General features: G+C 37.8%; 1 protein-coding gene across 1 annotated transcript; it reads right to left on the reverse strand.

The window, feature by feature from the left end:
- Positions 1-1,023: 1,023 nt before the first annotated feature.
- On the reverse strand, positions 1,024-15,873 carry Taf9 (TBP-associated factor 9). The gene is made up of 6 exons (XM_089234137.1): positions 15,508-15,873; positions 13,621-13,757; positions 9,754-9,888; positions 5,784-5,841; positions 1,319-1,474; positions 1,024-1,199 (listed from the first exon to the last, which is right to left on the reverse strand). Exons 1-6 carry the CDS (start codon positions 15,623-15,625, stop codon positions 1,102-1,104), a joined length of 702 nt encoding a protein of 233 aa, XP_089090263.1. The 5' UTR covers positions 15,626-15,873; the 3' UTR covers positions 1,024-1,101.
- Between the last annotated feature and the right edge of the window lie 232 nt (positions 15,874-16,105).

Raw genomic sequence — 16,105 nt, forward strand, 5'->3', positions numbered from 1 at the left:
CCTTTTGTGGGCACCCAATTTACAGAAATTAAATTAGTAAAGATTCAATGTGAGAAAATCCCCATATGACTGAATTACATTATAGGATGTATTTGTTTTCTGTTAATAAGGGATTCAATAACAGCTGTAATTCAAAAACTTGAAAATGTCTAGCTGCCAAGTCTTCTGAACTACCCCAAAAAATTCTTACATCTTCCAAATTTAGACCACGATTGAAAAAAAAAAAATCACTCTTAATTACTTGGGAAAAGTCATTTTTCCAACAAAATTCCACATGCTTAAAGCATATTGTCCCCATTGCAGTGAATGTGCAAGTTTGAAAAAAAAGGATCATGGGGGGGGGGGGGGTTTTAAAGAATTAAAATGATATATATATATGTTATGCACCAATGCTACTTAGTATACAGCGCCACCTTACAATATGTATTCCGATAATGCATATTATTTATTAGAGCACAATGTTAAAAATTTAACTAGTACTAGAAATCTAGATAAAAAGTCTTGTTATTCCACTTCTGGTTATATTAATCTGATGCAAAAGAAATGGATTATGTTTTGATCCCCCTTCATTAGAGCAATGTGATCTAAACACAACCAGTGCTATGTATAGCTAGAGATTGCACTGGTTGTGTCATCTAGCTATAACTCTGGAAGAACACATCTGGTTCTTGGAATAGTATAATAGTATTTCACAGACAATTTCTGAAAGAGAACTTATGATTTTATGAAACTAAATCCTATGAAAAAATTATTCTTGACAAAAACTTTGTAATATCCGATATACATAAATATGGTTATTCATTATAAGGGATACTTTTAACACTATTTTGGTATTGCAGGTTCACTTGGAGATGGAAACTATTTCATTAAACCGATACCTTATAGCATCCGATTTTGTTATAAGCAGGGCCGAGTTGTAGTAACTTAGGAATGCAGAAAATTCATGTTTTAGAGATTCAATCACAGTTTTTCTCCCCCTAAATATGACAAAATATGAGTCCAATATTATGAACAATATATAGATGTTAGTGAAAAAAATATTTATCTATATGGAAATGTATTTACAAGTGAAACTGAATGTAAAAACATAAGAAAGAAGATTCATTCAACATCATAATCATCAGCATCATCTTCAAGTTTTCTTTTTTCTCCGTGATCCGGGAATGCTGGCAACGGCACAGGAGGTAGATTGTGGCTACCTTCATGAGAAAAAAAAATTTGTAAATTGCAAAGAAGTTTAAAAAAGTCTGCAAAGTTATCCCACCGATATTCAATTAAACTATCCAAAGAAACAGGAGGTGTAACGTGAAATACTTACCATCAGAAAACTTTATTGTTGGTGTCCTTGTAGATGTGCTTGCCATAGAAACATTTCTTGGGAAAACCGTCAATGGAGATGCAATTGGAGGTTTTGAAATGACGGACAAATTCGATCCGCTCTTACCATTCATGCCGACTGATGAAAACTTTGATACTGAAAGTAAATCCATTGATTTATACATTATAGCAATCAACTATATTGTATTTAAAAAGAGCAGTAATGAAAACAGAACAAATTTTTAGAACATTTGTTATCAGACTCATACAGTCAGACATTGATGTATAAAAAAAACTTAATACGCAGGACGACTCAATAGCAAATAAGCCCAACATGATAATTATGGTGAGAAGGACCTAAAAAAACTTCCATGTTAAAAGTAATAGGTGTTCTGCTGGGGTCTGAATGTCCAAAAGTTAGTCTACAACAGCTATCTTCAACTAGTTGCTTGCAAGCACCAAGAGTGCTCGGTTCAACATTCGGACACTCTGCCTAACATAGAATCCCCATGCCCGATTTCGTGCTCACAAACACTTAACACTTCAATTAAACACCCTGCAAAAATTATATTCAAGGATTACAATTATGCAGATTTCAGGCATCACTCGGTTAAAAGTTGCTGTAAAGCATGCTCTTCGTTTGATGATGGACATAGCAGGCCCATAACTAGGCTGGGACAATGCCCCAGGCTAAATGGGTGTCCAAAGTCTCTTTTTTCCTGAGCATAACCCTTTCAAAGGGGCCCAGAGGAAAAAAGTCTGTCCTGGGGCCAGAGAAGGCATGCGCCGGTCATGGCACATAGGCAGGGCTGGCCACTCGAGAAAGGTTAAAGACACCTGGTCTACAGCATCTATGCTCAACCCATGACCCACGTATCAAATGTGGCACGTGAAACTAGCCATAATATTATATATTATCTTTAATGAATAACAGTTGAAGAAAAATATGAGTATTCCAACTGGTAACAATTCTGGATTTGCTGGGATATCATAACCGTCAAAAAATTATATTGTGTGGTGGCTCAACACATTTGAAGGCCCAGAGACAATGAACATTTTTGGACCCTTTTTCGACTTCTTCATGAAAAGTTCTTTCCATGGTAGAACAAAATTGAAAATATCGAAATGAAATGTTCGAGAAATAAAAAAATCAACATGAGAGTCTCGCGCAAGAGAAACTTCTAGGTTTGACACCACTCGATTCACCTCAAATTTAATTTTTTAAAATTTGGTTTAGAAATTTTAAATTTATTTCAAATAAGAGTGATCTTGAACCCCCTTATCTTTCTTAAACCTTTCCCTCCCTAAAGTTGACCTACTTGATGCCTTTAACCCCAAGACACCTTCCACCCTGTAGAATTCTAATGAGTTTGGTGTCATATGGAATCATAATTGAACCCGCTGTAAATCCCACACGTGACAGATTTGTCAACTAAAAATTTTCGGTGATAATCAGGGTCTGCTCTAAATCAGGGGGAGGGACTTCTTACTCTTCACACCTTTAGTACAGGAGTGAAGAGTAAGAAAAAGTTAAGTGCTCTGGATGTTTTCTGCATTATGATAGCACAGCCAATCAAGAGCTGGCACTGTGATGTCATGGGGGGGGGGGGGGGTAATATACTGTCTTTGTCCAACTCAAACCATCACCCAATTCTATTTCCTTACACGGCCAAATGCCTATTGACACCCACAACCCATCTGCTTTTCGGACCTTCATCGCACGTTATTCTGTGGAATGAGTTGTGAGGAAAAAGGAAGTGTTTCACTTTTTGTGATGAATTTCTTTTCCCTTACAAAAATTCACATCCCCTGGCTACAGTTTTACTTCAAAAATCTTCAATGATTGGGGGACCTCAAGGTCATGAAAATGTTGAGCATCTTCGGTCTGCAGCATGTTAGATGAACATTTGGACACTACCTAACATACTTTTGCAGCTATTCATCGTAAAAGTTGTGTTGCTCAATTGACAAATGACAGTGGGTTTTTTGTGTTTCGTTACACTTCACATAGCTCAAGTGGCAGGTATTCTTTGGAGTGTTGTCAAGTTGCCCACATGAACCTACATTTATTCCTCCTCTCCCACTTGACTTACACATAAGGATAGAGCAGTGCAAGCCAAGCAGGGAAGTGCAAATACTGATTTTATCATTGACTTTGCATCACTCCAGAAGAAACCTGATACTCCAGGATGTGAAACTTCATGGGTCGTTTGACCAAACAATCCAAATGAGCCTTTTTAACGTTATTACTAAACCAGGGGGCTTGACAAATATTCCAGGTCGTTATAGCAACTAGAAAACCGGTATTGGGTCGTATGTCAACAGCGTATGCATCTGCGGTTCAAATGGTTCCCTATGGCACTATATAACCACGTGTCCCCAGATGAGAGACTTCCACTTTGGCCAACTGCCAGAGTCCAGAATGCTTGCTTGAAAGATGAGAATTCTAGACAGCCCTCTGAACTTTCAATGTTTGCAGAGGTTGATTCGATTCCTGGACAGACCGCAACCTACATCTACTCCACAATAAGACACGAGCTGCGGGATCAAGGGGACGGCATTCGCGCTCGGAGGACCCGTCTTACGAGCCAACAAGAGAGGTAACACGGTTACCTATTAAAAAGTATAATTTACAGCCAAGAAGACATGCATCGGTTGTTTCACTGACATCTAATAATCGATACAATTTACACCCAAGAAGACATGCATTGGTTGTTTCACCGGCATCTAATAATCGATACAATTTACGCCCAAGAAGACAAGTGTCAACTGTTTCATCCTTTTCCGGCGGGTGTGAATGAAATGGAGATGCCGGACATATAGACGTCAATTTATATCTTATTACAGCTTGATTGCTGAGATTGGTATATTCTAGATTGGATAAACTCACTTCCAGATTCTATCACATACAAGACAAAAATTATTCTTTGATTATTTATATAAGGACTATTACGATTACGGACTGATTATCTGTGGATGATGCTATATGATCACAATTTGTACGATTATTTATTCCAGATTATTTATTGTATATATGTATATCATTGTTATTTTTACATAAATTAATAAATTTCAGGATACACCCATCCCCCGGGAAAGTTTCGATATCTCTCTGAGATGGGAAGCGGGGTGTGTCCGGTCCTTCAATGGTATTGGGTCCTTAAATTTTTCTTATGTGATGGTTAATCTTTAAATGCAAACTTCACATACATGCAAAGTCTTTCAGACATTTATTACTGTAGCCAATTTGAAGATATAAATTCAGAATCTCCTTTGCACATAAGATGTGTGAGGTCATATTCTTTCTATTTTATATTTCGAACTTGATGTCCAAACCAATGACAACTCTTTATTCTGTTGCAGAGCATGTGTGGCTATGATTTCGCTAATTTTATTTTTGTTAATTAAAATGTTCTTTTTCACTTTGAAGTTTGCAACACCAATTTTTTTTTCTTATCATAGTTTCAATAAAAAAAAAGGTAGTTATATACTGAAAGTAATATTATTTCATTATATTTATTTTATATGTGATTTCTGAGGCTTTGTATGTCCTCTTTGAGGCCCTGTATAAGCAGTACAAATCAAAACCAATTTTTTTAAAATGATTTTTCCATATGTCTCATTAACTATAAAAAAAGTTGTCAATTCAAAAAAAATCATGCATTTAAGGATTAAAGCAGTCAGAGGAGGACATTTCCTGATTTCATAATTATGCGTCTTCCAGCACAAGAAGGGAAGCCATTAAGCCATAGAAAAGCCTAAAAAACCAAATTTAGGACTGGCTTTACTCAAGAAAAACCATGCTAGGCTCCTCAGAAATTTGGCTCGGCCCTAAATTTTTTTTTTCCAATTTGCCAAGCCCCGTTCTTAACGACACAGTTTAATACAAAATTTATCCTATAATCAGCATAAGTTCTCATGTGATAATTTTTGTTGCACCAGGGCCATTCAAAAATAAAGGACAAAATTTCTGTACATACAGTGGACCACAATTGATGCACAGTCGCTAGGATTATGCAATATAACTGTATAAAGAAGTAAAACTTCCCAAAATTGGAAATGCATAGGTGCTGATTTGAAAAATATGTAGTTTTCACATAACGAAACATTTTGCTGCCAAAGAAAATACATACCCCCCCCCCCTGATTTCTGAGTGTTGCAAAAAAAATTTCCAATAAAGGGAAAAAAACCAAGAATACGTGGCCACTTTGATATTGCAAGGACTCAGGTAATTTCTACAGGAATTTTTAATTTTTGTGAAGCACAATTAGGTGCATTTCAAAGTGGGAGTCAGGGCACCCATGAACCTATGGAAATGTTTCAATACGATGGGGTGAAAAACTGGCCTCTAGAAATAATACTTTCTAAAATAGGAGAATGTATCAAGCAAGGTTGTACTAAATGGGATCTACTCCACTTTATATACATATCTGTATACGCACTAGAAATGTACAATATGTATATACCTGATGTAGAAGGCGGCATAGCCATTCCCAACCTAGAACCCGACTGTATGCCTCGGAGCTGAAAAAATATAGAGAGAGAATTACTGGATTATCAAACATTCAAATTTGAAACACCATACACGATGAAAAAAAATAAATCTAGGGTGAACTGTCACTGACACAGTCACAACTGTTGATGAGAATGTCGTTAGTCTCAATAATCAAAAGTGAACGGGACCAAGAATACTTAAATTAACTGAAAACAGTCCACATACCCCCCCCCCCCCCCACACACATACAGATAAATTTAAAAACCATACATTTTCTGCTTTGGCAAAATCATCAATTGCAATCTACTACATTTGCATTATTTGACATTATACAAATACAAATACAACGCCACAACAGGCAAATTGCCCAACGAGGTGGCTGACTTAAGAACATCATGGATCCCCGAGCCCCTACCCACTACTGCTTCACCACACATGCACCCCCCCCCCCCCTGCGGAACCCCCCAACGAATCGGTAAATGCGGGAATGTGCGTGTACGTGTAGTGCAACCTGACGTATAGTTTGTTTCTGTGTAATGCTTGTTATGTGTAGTGCTGTCATCTGCCCCCAGTTTTACTAACTATGAGTGAAGTGTTATGGTTGAATGATTTACCGTTGTAGGACTGTTGCTCTCTGATTCCTTCCTCAATTAAAATCAATTATACAAATTTTGTTGATAGGTTTTTGGTTAAGAAAAGTAGGGCATTTTACCAAAAAGTATGAAAAATAGGACTTGTGGGAGCCCTGCATTTATTAACAACCTATTTTTCTCTACTAGAGAAATATTCCCTGTGACACCACAACCTAAAATTGTCTCTTACCAATCAATAATGGTGTCCCCTTGTCAAAGCAGTCCAGTGATGGCATATTAATAATTCATGGTCCATCCTATCCATCCCGTTGAAAATTTTGAACACTTCAATCATATCCTCCGACACCTGAATTCTTCCAATGTAATGGATCTTCAAAAAATGAAGTCTCTCTCCATAACTCAAGCCCCGTTCTCCACCAAGGACAAGCATAGCTCTTCTCTGCACCCATTCAACCAAGTCTATATCCATCTGTAGGTATGGTTTCCAAAACCTTACAGCATACTCCAGTCCAGGACGAACTAAGCCTCGGAAAAGCTGAAAAATTACTTAAGGAGAACGCGAAGAGACCTTTCTGAAAATTAAACAGAGCATTCTATTCGGTTTTTTTACCATCGCTGAACAATGTCCAGAAAACCTAAGCCACTCATCAAAATTCCCAAATCAGTAACCCTAGTCGCATCTAGGGTAATAATACCATTCAACTCATAAGTGAAAAGTGGGTTGTTTGAACCAAAATGAGCGGATATGCATTTGTCAACGTTAAATGCAATGCTCCATTCATTTGCCCATGCTCCAATCCTGTTTAAGTTGGTCTGGAGCAACTCCCTATCGCTTTCATTTTCCCAACTAACCCCATTAGTTTCACGTCATCTGCGAATTTGCTAGCAATCCCATCGATACCCTGATCGAGTATTGATAAAACGTGAAAAAAGTATAGGGGCCAAGGAAACTTCCTGGAGGAACTCCACTTGTGATGCCTGTCCAATCAGAGAATTCCCTGTTCACCATAACCCACATTGTGACCTATCTCTTAACCACAATTCTATCCAATTCAGCAAGTTGCCCGTTTTAATATAGATAGCCTATGAAAAATTCTGGTCTTGGGGCTCCCACGAAAATCCCAGCCTAGGATTCGAGAAACCCTCCATTCCCTGGCAAGTCCTCTTCAAATTTAAATTACAGGCATTCGTAGGAAAAATGAAAGGAAACCCATCCTTGGAAAAAAGCAGGGAGAGATTTTGAGAAGGAATTTTGAAAATTTCCAGCACCTTTCTAATTAGCTGGAACCTCAAACTGTATTAATGTAAACAAAATTTAAAATAAAGTGTCTTTGCGTTCTCCTCCTGTTTAATATCATGCACGTTTCAAGAAAAGTTTCTGAAGTTATGTTGAAGGAATTGTAGGACAATCTCATATCTTTTGGGACACAGCAGAGGCTATCTACCTTAGTAATTCCTGATCTCCCACAAATGTCTTATTGCGTTTGCACACTGTCACCTGCATCAATGATATCTGATGCAGCAAGCATTTGCAAAAAAAAAAAAAACCCCAAAAAATGACTAGACCGCAGCATAACAGCCACGAAAATTTCAATAGTTATCTTATACCCATATGACTATATATCCGTTATATTTGACTTAGATAAGGCATGCACTCTTAACTATCTTATCCATAGACCTTGACTCTTGCTAATAGAGTGATTGGGATATCATTGGATTTGTATTGTCGAGAAATATTGATAGATATGTTTTGTCAATTTCTGTTTGTGAACATCATGAATTTTTTGCTTTGACTAGAAGGTTCTAGGCAAAACCATTGTTCCAACCGCTTCTTCTTGTAGTAAAGGAGAAGACACATTTTCCGCGGAGAAGCAGATCTCTTACTCAAGATGGGATTCCACAGGTAGTCACAAGATTTTAAATGAATGATTTCCACATAGCAGTAGCTTTCAAAGTGCTCAACAAGGCTACCACAGGCAGTGACTAACATGGTCAATGGCAGAGGACAGTCACTGATTATTCAGCAATTAGAAGAAAAAGAAATCATAAGATTAAAAAAAAAAAAACTGTTGTTACCTTGGGGGCCAATGGATTAGTACAAGGGAACTGCGGGTCTCTAAAGTGTGAGAATCACTGAAGTGTAGTGATTTTTAAATATACATATACAGTCGGGCACAGATATAATGACATCCAAGGGAACTTGAAAAGCATTTACAATACTCGATAGTTGTGAAATAACTGATACATGATAAATGCTCGAGTTTAATGCTGTGAATCCACTGACTAGAGATAGCCAGATGGTGGGATAGGTGTTCTCAGATAGAATTAAAATTATTCACATAGGTTTGAATAAAATATTAGACTAGTATACTGTAAGTCAGTAATTATCAAAGTATGAATCATGACACCTAGTGGCATTGCCAATCTTTGTTAGAGGACAGTTGTCCATATTGATGTGTGCCTGTTCAGTGCTTTGAATTGGTCTTTTATGAAAGTATTCTGGGGAAGCCATGTTGACTGAAGCATGAAAGCTGCAGGTGGCAAAAGTTTTACTCACTGTGGAGTGAGAATAACTGTAAGCGGGTCATTGAAACTGTTACAGACATTAATGGTCCTGGGGTACTCTCATAAGACTGAGACACACTGACATAAACAAAACAAATTGTGCCAATCTATTTTTATTAGAGCAGTTCTGGGAATGATCACAACCAGCACTATATATCACTAGGGACAGCCATTCTAGCTTCAGATGATGCTGAGAGAACACGCCCATAGCCTTTCTCAGAATAGTGCAGCAGTATTTCATATTCAGACTTCGTTTCCGCAAGAGATACTCTGATTTTATAAAAGTTAATGGCCCCAAAGCAGAATGTACCAAAATCTGTGATGCACGTCGCAGAACAATTAACGCTACTGCAGAAAAATTTGGAAGAATTTTAAGAAAAAGTGCAAAAAAACACTATTATATGTTTGGGGATTTTTACCGCAGAACATTTCCAGTCAGCAGAAGGCTCGTCGCAGAACAGTGCTAAACATTCTGCTTTGGGGGTTAATGGTATGAAAAAAAAAAAGCATTCTTGCTGCAAACTTTGTTAAATCCGATATTCCTAAATGTGACCATTTGTTATAAGCAATATTTTCAGCATTATTCTGATATTGCAGGTTCACTTTAGGACAAAAAAAATCTGCAACTGACATTTTGTAGTATTGTAGTATCCAATTTTGTTATAAGTGGGCTCAACTATATATACTTCTAAACATAGTGGCTAGTGACGGGGGGAAGGGGGGGGGAGGCACCAATACCAAGAAAATAAAACGGTAATACCTTCCTGACAACAAATATCTCACCTTTTTCATGGAGTACCGCATTCTGTAATTACAGGCAGTTAAGCTATAACGATCAGGTGGCAGTCGAATCCCAGTGGTTGCTTTGATCATAGGAAGTGGTGCATTATTCTTCTGTCTTGCCACCGAAAGTAAAAGCTGAAAAGGTTATAAAACAGGTATCAGAAACATGAATTCTTTGGTCACAACAGACTGCACAATCACATGTAATATTTTTTTAAATAAAACCAACAGAGAATAATTTCCAGTATACGTCAATGGGACTGTAATCACCTTAGATAATGGGCACATTCTCAATTAATAAAGATGATTCACAAAAATTCAAAAAATAAAATCTAAATTCTCGATATACTGCATAGTTTTGCTCTGTGACTATTTTTTATGGCCAACCTCGATTTGGCGCTATTAGGTAGGGTTACTGGTGAAAGATAGGAACACCCACTAAAGTTAAAAAATGTGCCAGAGAAGATTGTTGGTAGCATATCGCTGCATGGCATAGTCAAAAACTTGGCAAGAAACACGTTTTTCATTCATTGGGAATTAACCTAGAAAACTGCTGATAGCAAGTAAATTTATTTATAAACAAACAAAATATAATTTTTACATTTACCATCATACATTAAAATTTGGTGAAATATAATTTTATTAAAAATCACCAGTTAAACCAGTTTCTTTACTCATCATGCACGCTGCTGCACTAATGGATGGTATATACAGTTGAATCCTGTTTTAACAAATACAGTTATAGCGAAAAAATCTCGTTTTAACACACACTTTTTTAATCCCCCAGATAAGTTTACGTAAGAATACAAAAATATTGAAATTCTTTTATAGCAACATTTTGTTATAATGAAGTGATTCTCTTGGAGTTCCTTATAACTGGATTTGACTGTATAGTCCCCCCCCCCCCGTATTCGCGGTTTGTTCCTTCATTGGAAATTTTTTTTGGCAACACTCAGCAATCGTCGTTCACATGTTTTGTTTACAAAATTCGAGTTGTGCTTGTTTAGGATGGCTCATTCTTCTAGTGCTACTGATAATGCTTTGAAAATGAATAAAAGTGAAAAAACTTGACAAGAAAAATTGGATATATTGACTTTGCTGGGCAAAAGTTAATCAATACCTGCTGTGGGCCGTCATTACAGAATTAACGAATCTATGATGAGATATATATAAAAAAAAGGAATCTGAAATTCGTACAGCTGTAGCTGCACCCGTGGCGGTCAAAACTTTGCAGCGCCTACGGGATCCATGTGTTTCTCTTACAGAAAATACTGTTTTTTGTGGGTACAAAAGGCGGTATTATAACGAAAAGGCGAAAAATTTTACTCTTTCATAAGGAAAAGGCTGGTGAAACATCTATTTCATTAGAATTTTATGCAAGTAAATTGTTTCATAGGTTTAAGAAACAATTCGGATCACGCAATGTAAAGACCACTGGTGATCAAGCCTCTGCCGGCCAGAAGGCAGCTAGAAAACTGTAGAAAACCAAAGACTGTAGAAAATTATTGAAGAGAAGGGTTATGTACCTCAGCAGGTGTTTAACACTGACGAAAGTACACTATTTTCAAACAAAATGCCGCGAAGTTAAGCAAGAGAAAAAAATGCAAGCTCCTGGTTTTAAGGCAAGTAGAGACAGACTTACTAGGTATGTTGTTTTGCACAAATGTGTATGGGTACATGATATAGCCTATCATCAATTTCAAATCTGCGAATCCGTGAGCATTGAAGGGAAGGATAAGCCAAAGCTCCCAGTATTTTGGACGAACAATAAAAAGGCTAGGACTATGAAAACACTTTTCCTGGATTGGTTTAAACAGTGTTTCATTCCAGATGTCAGGAGTACTTTGAGAGTGAATACATGCTATTCAAAGTTCTTTTGATACTGCACTGACCGAGGAGGAATTAATGTAGCTGACTGGTCCTGAAACTGAAGCGGTACCAGAGGAAGAAGAAGAAGACATTCACCACAAGTAACATAGCGGAAGGGCTTCGCAAGCTCAAATCAGCAATAGATTATTTTCATGACATAGATCCCTCTATTTTTCATTCTTCACATGTAGAAAAATTAGTAGAGGAAGCCTTGTCAACATACTTGATATGAGGAAGACACGGCAAACAGGAAAAATCAACGTTCTTTCAGAAAACATTGCCAACAATCGCTGCACCCTCATTTACATTCCCTTCTACCTCTGCATCACCCTGCCCTTTCTCATGATGTTCAGTAAACGAGATATACAAAAAAAACTATGATTTGGGTTATTCCCCGATTTCCATATTCGCGGTCACCCAAGGAACGTAACCTCAGCAAATACCACTCAACTGATCTGGGAATGTGTTGCAGTCCACTGAAGCAATCTGAAAAAAAAAAATGTGCTGCAGACCACTTAATTGAAGCGAGAATGTTCTGTGGGCAGTTAAGCAGGGCTGTAATTAGAGGGGGGGGGCAACTGCCCCGAGCGGCAAAAATTGGGGTTGGGGGCAGCAGTTTTAGGTGGGAACAAAGAACACCTTTACAAAATTATTGAATTTTACAGTTGTGGGGGGCGGCAAAAAATCCTAGTTACGGCCCTGAATTAAGTGATGTGGAACTGTACTACATAGCGCTTAAGTGATGTGGAACCATACCACACTGCCCTTGTGATCTATAAATGTGCTTCAGGTTACTTAAAAAATCTGTAAATATGCCCAGGTCACTTGAGCGATCTGTAAATGTGCTGTGGGTTACTCTAGTGATATTGGAATGAGCAGCGGACCACTTAATTGAAGTGAACATGTGTCGTGGGTCACTTGAGTGATCTAGAACTAAGTGATCTTCGAAAATGTGCCACTTAGTTTATTTTTACAAAATTAGATTTGAGTGTTGCGGGCCACATTCAGCTCGGGCTATGGGTTGAGCATGCATGGTCTAAAGGCTGGTTTACAAGAGCTAAATGCTTAAGTAGTTGACTATACTTTGAGTGACCCAATACTTTAGAATACATGCCAACATTGAGGCCCATTTACAATGATTAAGTAATCACTGGTCAGGTAGGTGTGGCCTCATATTATCCAATGAGAATTTACTATTGAATTACTTACATTGGGACAGATTTTAGAGAACTTTTGACGACTTAAAATTTAGTAAACAACCTTAATCATTTGACTCGTGTAAAAATAGGCCTATACATACTCAATTTTCACTGCCTGGGCATTGTACAGCTGTTCTGGATGCAGATCAGGAGAGTGTTACCTAAGAGGGCTGCTAAACACTGGTACTCGATTCAGGGATTTCTCACCCTACCAGTACTGTACCAGCAGGATTGCAGCATCCGGTTTTCAATGTGTCTGTATACCCTTATGGGCAGGTCAGGGATGCATCTACAGCATTACCCAAGAGGGTTGCAGTGATGGTACTCTATTCCAACTCTTCTGGATAAACCTTATACCTATCTGGGTATTTAGCAAAACGAAGCAGTAACGTGGAATTTGTGAATTAAATTTTTACAGTCTTTTCTTAATTTTCGGGTATTTGAAGCACTATAGTGTCTCTATGACGTCCCCAGGGCCAACAATGAACGGCAGGACTTTGCCACTGGACTTATCCTTTTGCCGAGATCTCTTCCAGCCCAGCTTCGTGGCAGAGTCTGGAACACTAAGAGCCACCCCAGGGCCAACAGTATATGGTGCCATTTGCTTAGGCCTTTTTGTCTAACAATCAAAAACAGCAAAAAATATAATTTCTTTTTTTTGTACAACACAGAAATTTTGTTTCAAATGATACGCAGCTGAATTAGCTGGTAGTAAGTAATTATATACATAGAAGGTTTTGTTCCACAGGATTTTCATCGTATATGGGGGGGGGGGGAGAGCAGTGTAAACGATAAATACCTCTCTAGGTGGAGGGATTGTGAAATATTTGTCACACTGAAACTCTGCTGCAACTTTGATATCATCTTTGTCTATGGTCTTCTTCTTTGCATGGGTTGAGAATATTTGTGCATCATCAACCAAATTCGTCACATACCCTGAACGAGAAATGAAACAATGAAACCAGTAGGTAGTAAAACAATATTATGCAGTAAAATATAGGAACAGAGAGATCTCTAGTATAATCCCTTTTTTTGGGGGTGAGGGACTTTTTTTTTTTTTTTGGTGATTCCCAGCTTGTTGGGCTTTTCTTTCTGGTTGGCGATGGTGAGCGATTTTCTTCTATTGGCTTTACTTTTCGTCTGCCATTTTTGTTATTCACTTCAGCTTTTAGATTACCGTTTCAGTTTTGAATGTTGGTTATCTTCTCAACGTGAAGTCACTCCTACAGATCGCTTGAAATAATAAGCTTTTATATAGAGCACAGCGTTTGAATCAATTGAGTTTGTTAGCAATTTTGGGAGCTTTTTTCGTTTGTTTATGAATTGTACCTTATTTGCCGTTTTCCCAGTATGTTACATTCTTTTCAAGTCGGAATATTGCATTTTGTATTTGTTTTCCCTCAGCGTGTACATTCATATTTCTATTTTTAATTTTGGCATACTAGCCGTTATAGTTTTATCCAACAATCGTGGCTTTTACTGAACCACGAGAGCTTGTTTTTCCTGACCGCATCAGCAATTTTTCATTTTAACAGGTATTATCCCGGGTTTAGCTACTTTTTTCTTTACTCTGTTTCACTCTTGGCAACTTCTCGACATGCTTTAGGCATTTTTCCTGCCAAGAAAAAAAACATGCTAAAAAGGGATTGTAGTTTTGTTCTGTAATATGCTGCCAACACCATCCTCTTGTGCACATTTTAAAACACTAATTCGTGTTCTTATCGTTCAGCTGGTAACCCCAGCCAATAGCGCCAAGTCTGCATTAAAAATAAGTGGCTAAGTAGTGGTATACCATATATCGGGAATTTACCAGATGCTATTGATAGTGACGATGTTGATGACAATAAGAAATGAAAATGCCGCTAAAACAGATAATGATTGCCTACTGACTTAAAAGACTTTGGCTCTTTCAAGATTTTTCATTGGTGACTACAAAGCGCCAAAGTAATGCCCCCCCCCCCCCTCGTCCCGTCGAAAATGAACCATGGGCGATGTCCAGCGTCAAATGTGGAGTCGACTGATCTATTTTATAAATGTATATATGAATTGACATCATCGTCGTGCGCCCCCCCCCTCCAGACTGCCAAGTCTATCTCCGCCTATGAAATGAAAGTTATATTGCGAGGGTTGTTATAACAAAAGTAAAACATATATGACATACAGTCGATCTTACTTATAACGTTCCCATTTAGAACGTTTCCAGGATAGTACAATTCATTTTCATGGTTCCAACAAGTATAATTTACATTAAGATTTCCCGTTTAAAGCTTTTACCCACTTACGTTTTTTTGAAAAATGTTATAAGCGGGATCCACTGGAGAAGTTCTAACATTCAGAATTTATCCTACCGTTCTTTGTAAAGGAATGGTCGCTATAATGCGGGGCCTTTTTTTCAAAAGTCTGCTGTATTTCTTTAGAAATGCGTTAAAACCTCTCTGGACGATCATCTCTTATTGGGCTAATTTTGTTTTTGTCTAGAAATTAAACAAAAAAATTTTTTGTTGAGTTTACTTTTGAGGAACAGAAGGTGGCTCCCTCTATCACCGACAAAAAAATAGTTTCGTTGATATTTCGGTCCTTCAAAATTCAAGTAAACAATCGAGTGTTTACATATACTCAGATATCAAAACAAATTACAATACGTCTTATAAACATTGACAAATGGTCTATATATATATATACGCACTATAAGTGAACTCCAACATTTGATTAAGAACTCTGGGTTCGTAATCTTGGATCCCGATTTCTTTCAAAATTGATGCCATAACTTGGGCATCTTTAGGGGTGCTCTTAGTGGACGCCATTTCATCAGCGACGGGAATGAAAAATGATTTTGATTATGAACTGAACGGCTTTGACCACGTCGATAGCTAACAACGGGAAGTGGATTACCCAGTTAGGTGACCATATTTCAGTGAGACACTTACGGCCGTATTCACCGTCCAGGTTCAGAAAGCGATCCAGGTTCTAAACCGCGTTCCACCTCAAAATTGGTATTCACCACCCCTGAATCGAGATCTACGGACCAGCTTTTCGAGCCTGAAACTGAACCTCCGATATCGGCGATCCAGCAGGGTGGATCGAGTTTCAGCGCATGCGCAGTGAACATTATCGTCGCTGCAAACACAAACATCGACATAGTAATGGCGGTCGCTCTGAATTGTTTTTACGATGACCCGGAATGAAATAGGTAATTTAGAATAATTTATTAATTATAAGGTGATGAGTGACCGCGTTTAGGTATTAAATGTATGTTAAGTAATTATCCCCGATCAATGAAAGCT

The sequence above is a fragment of the Pholcus phalangioides genome, unplaced genomic scaffold (genome assembly GCF_987345545.1).
Source record: "Pholcus phalangioides strain wild (caught in Gottingen) unplaced genomic scaffold, Ppha-v1.0 ptg000008l_1, whole genome shotgun sequence".
NCBI classification, from domain to species: domain Eukaryota; kingdom Metazoa; phylum Arthropoda; class Arachnida; order Araneae; family Pholcidae; genus Pholcus; species Pholcus phalangioides.

Excerpts from the sequence above, each read along its gene's own strand:
- Taf9 (XM_089234137.1), bottom strand. The coding sequence starts at position 15,625 with ATGGCGTCCACTAAGAGCACCCCTAAAGATGCCCAAGTTATGGCATCA. Across the intron at positions 9,889-13,620 it reads CAATCCCTCCACCTAGAGAG|CTTTTACTTTCGGTGGCAAG; the intron begins GTATTTATCGTT and ends TAACCTTTTCAG. Across the intron at positions 1,475-5,783 it reads TATGCCGCCTTCTACATCAG|TATCAAAGTTTTCATCAGTC; the intron begins GTATATACATAT and ends ATTTACTTTCAG.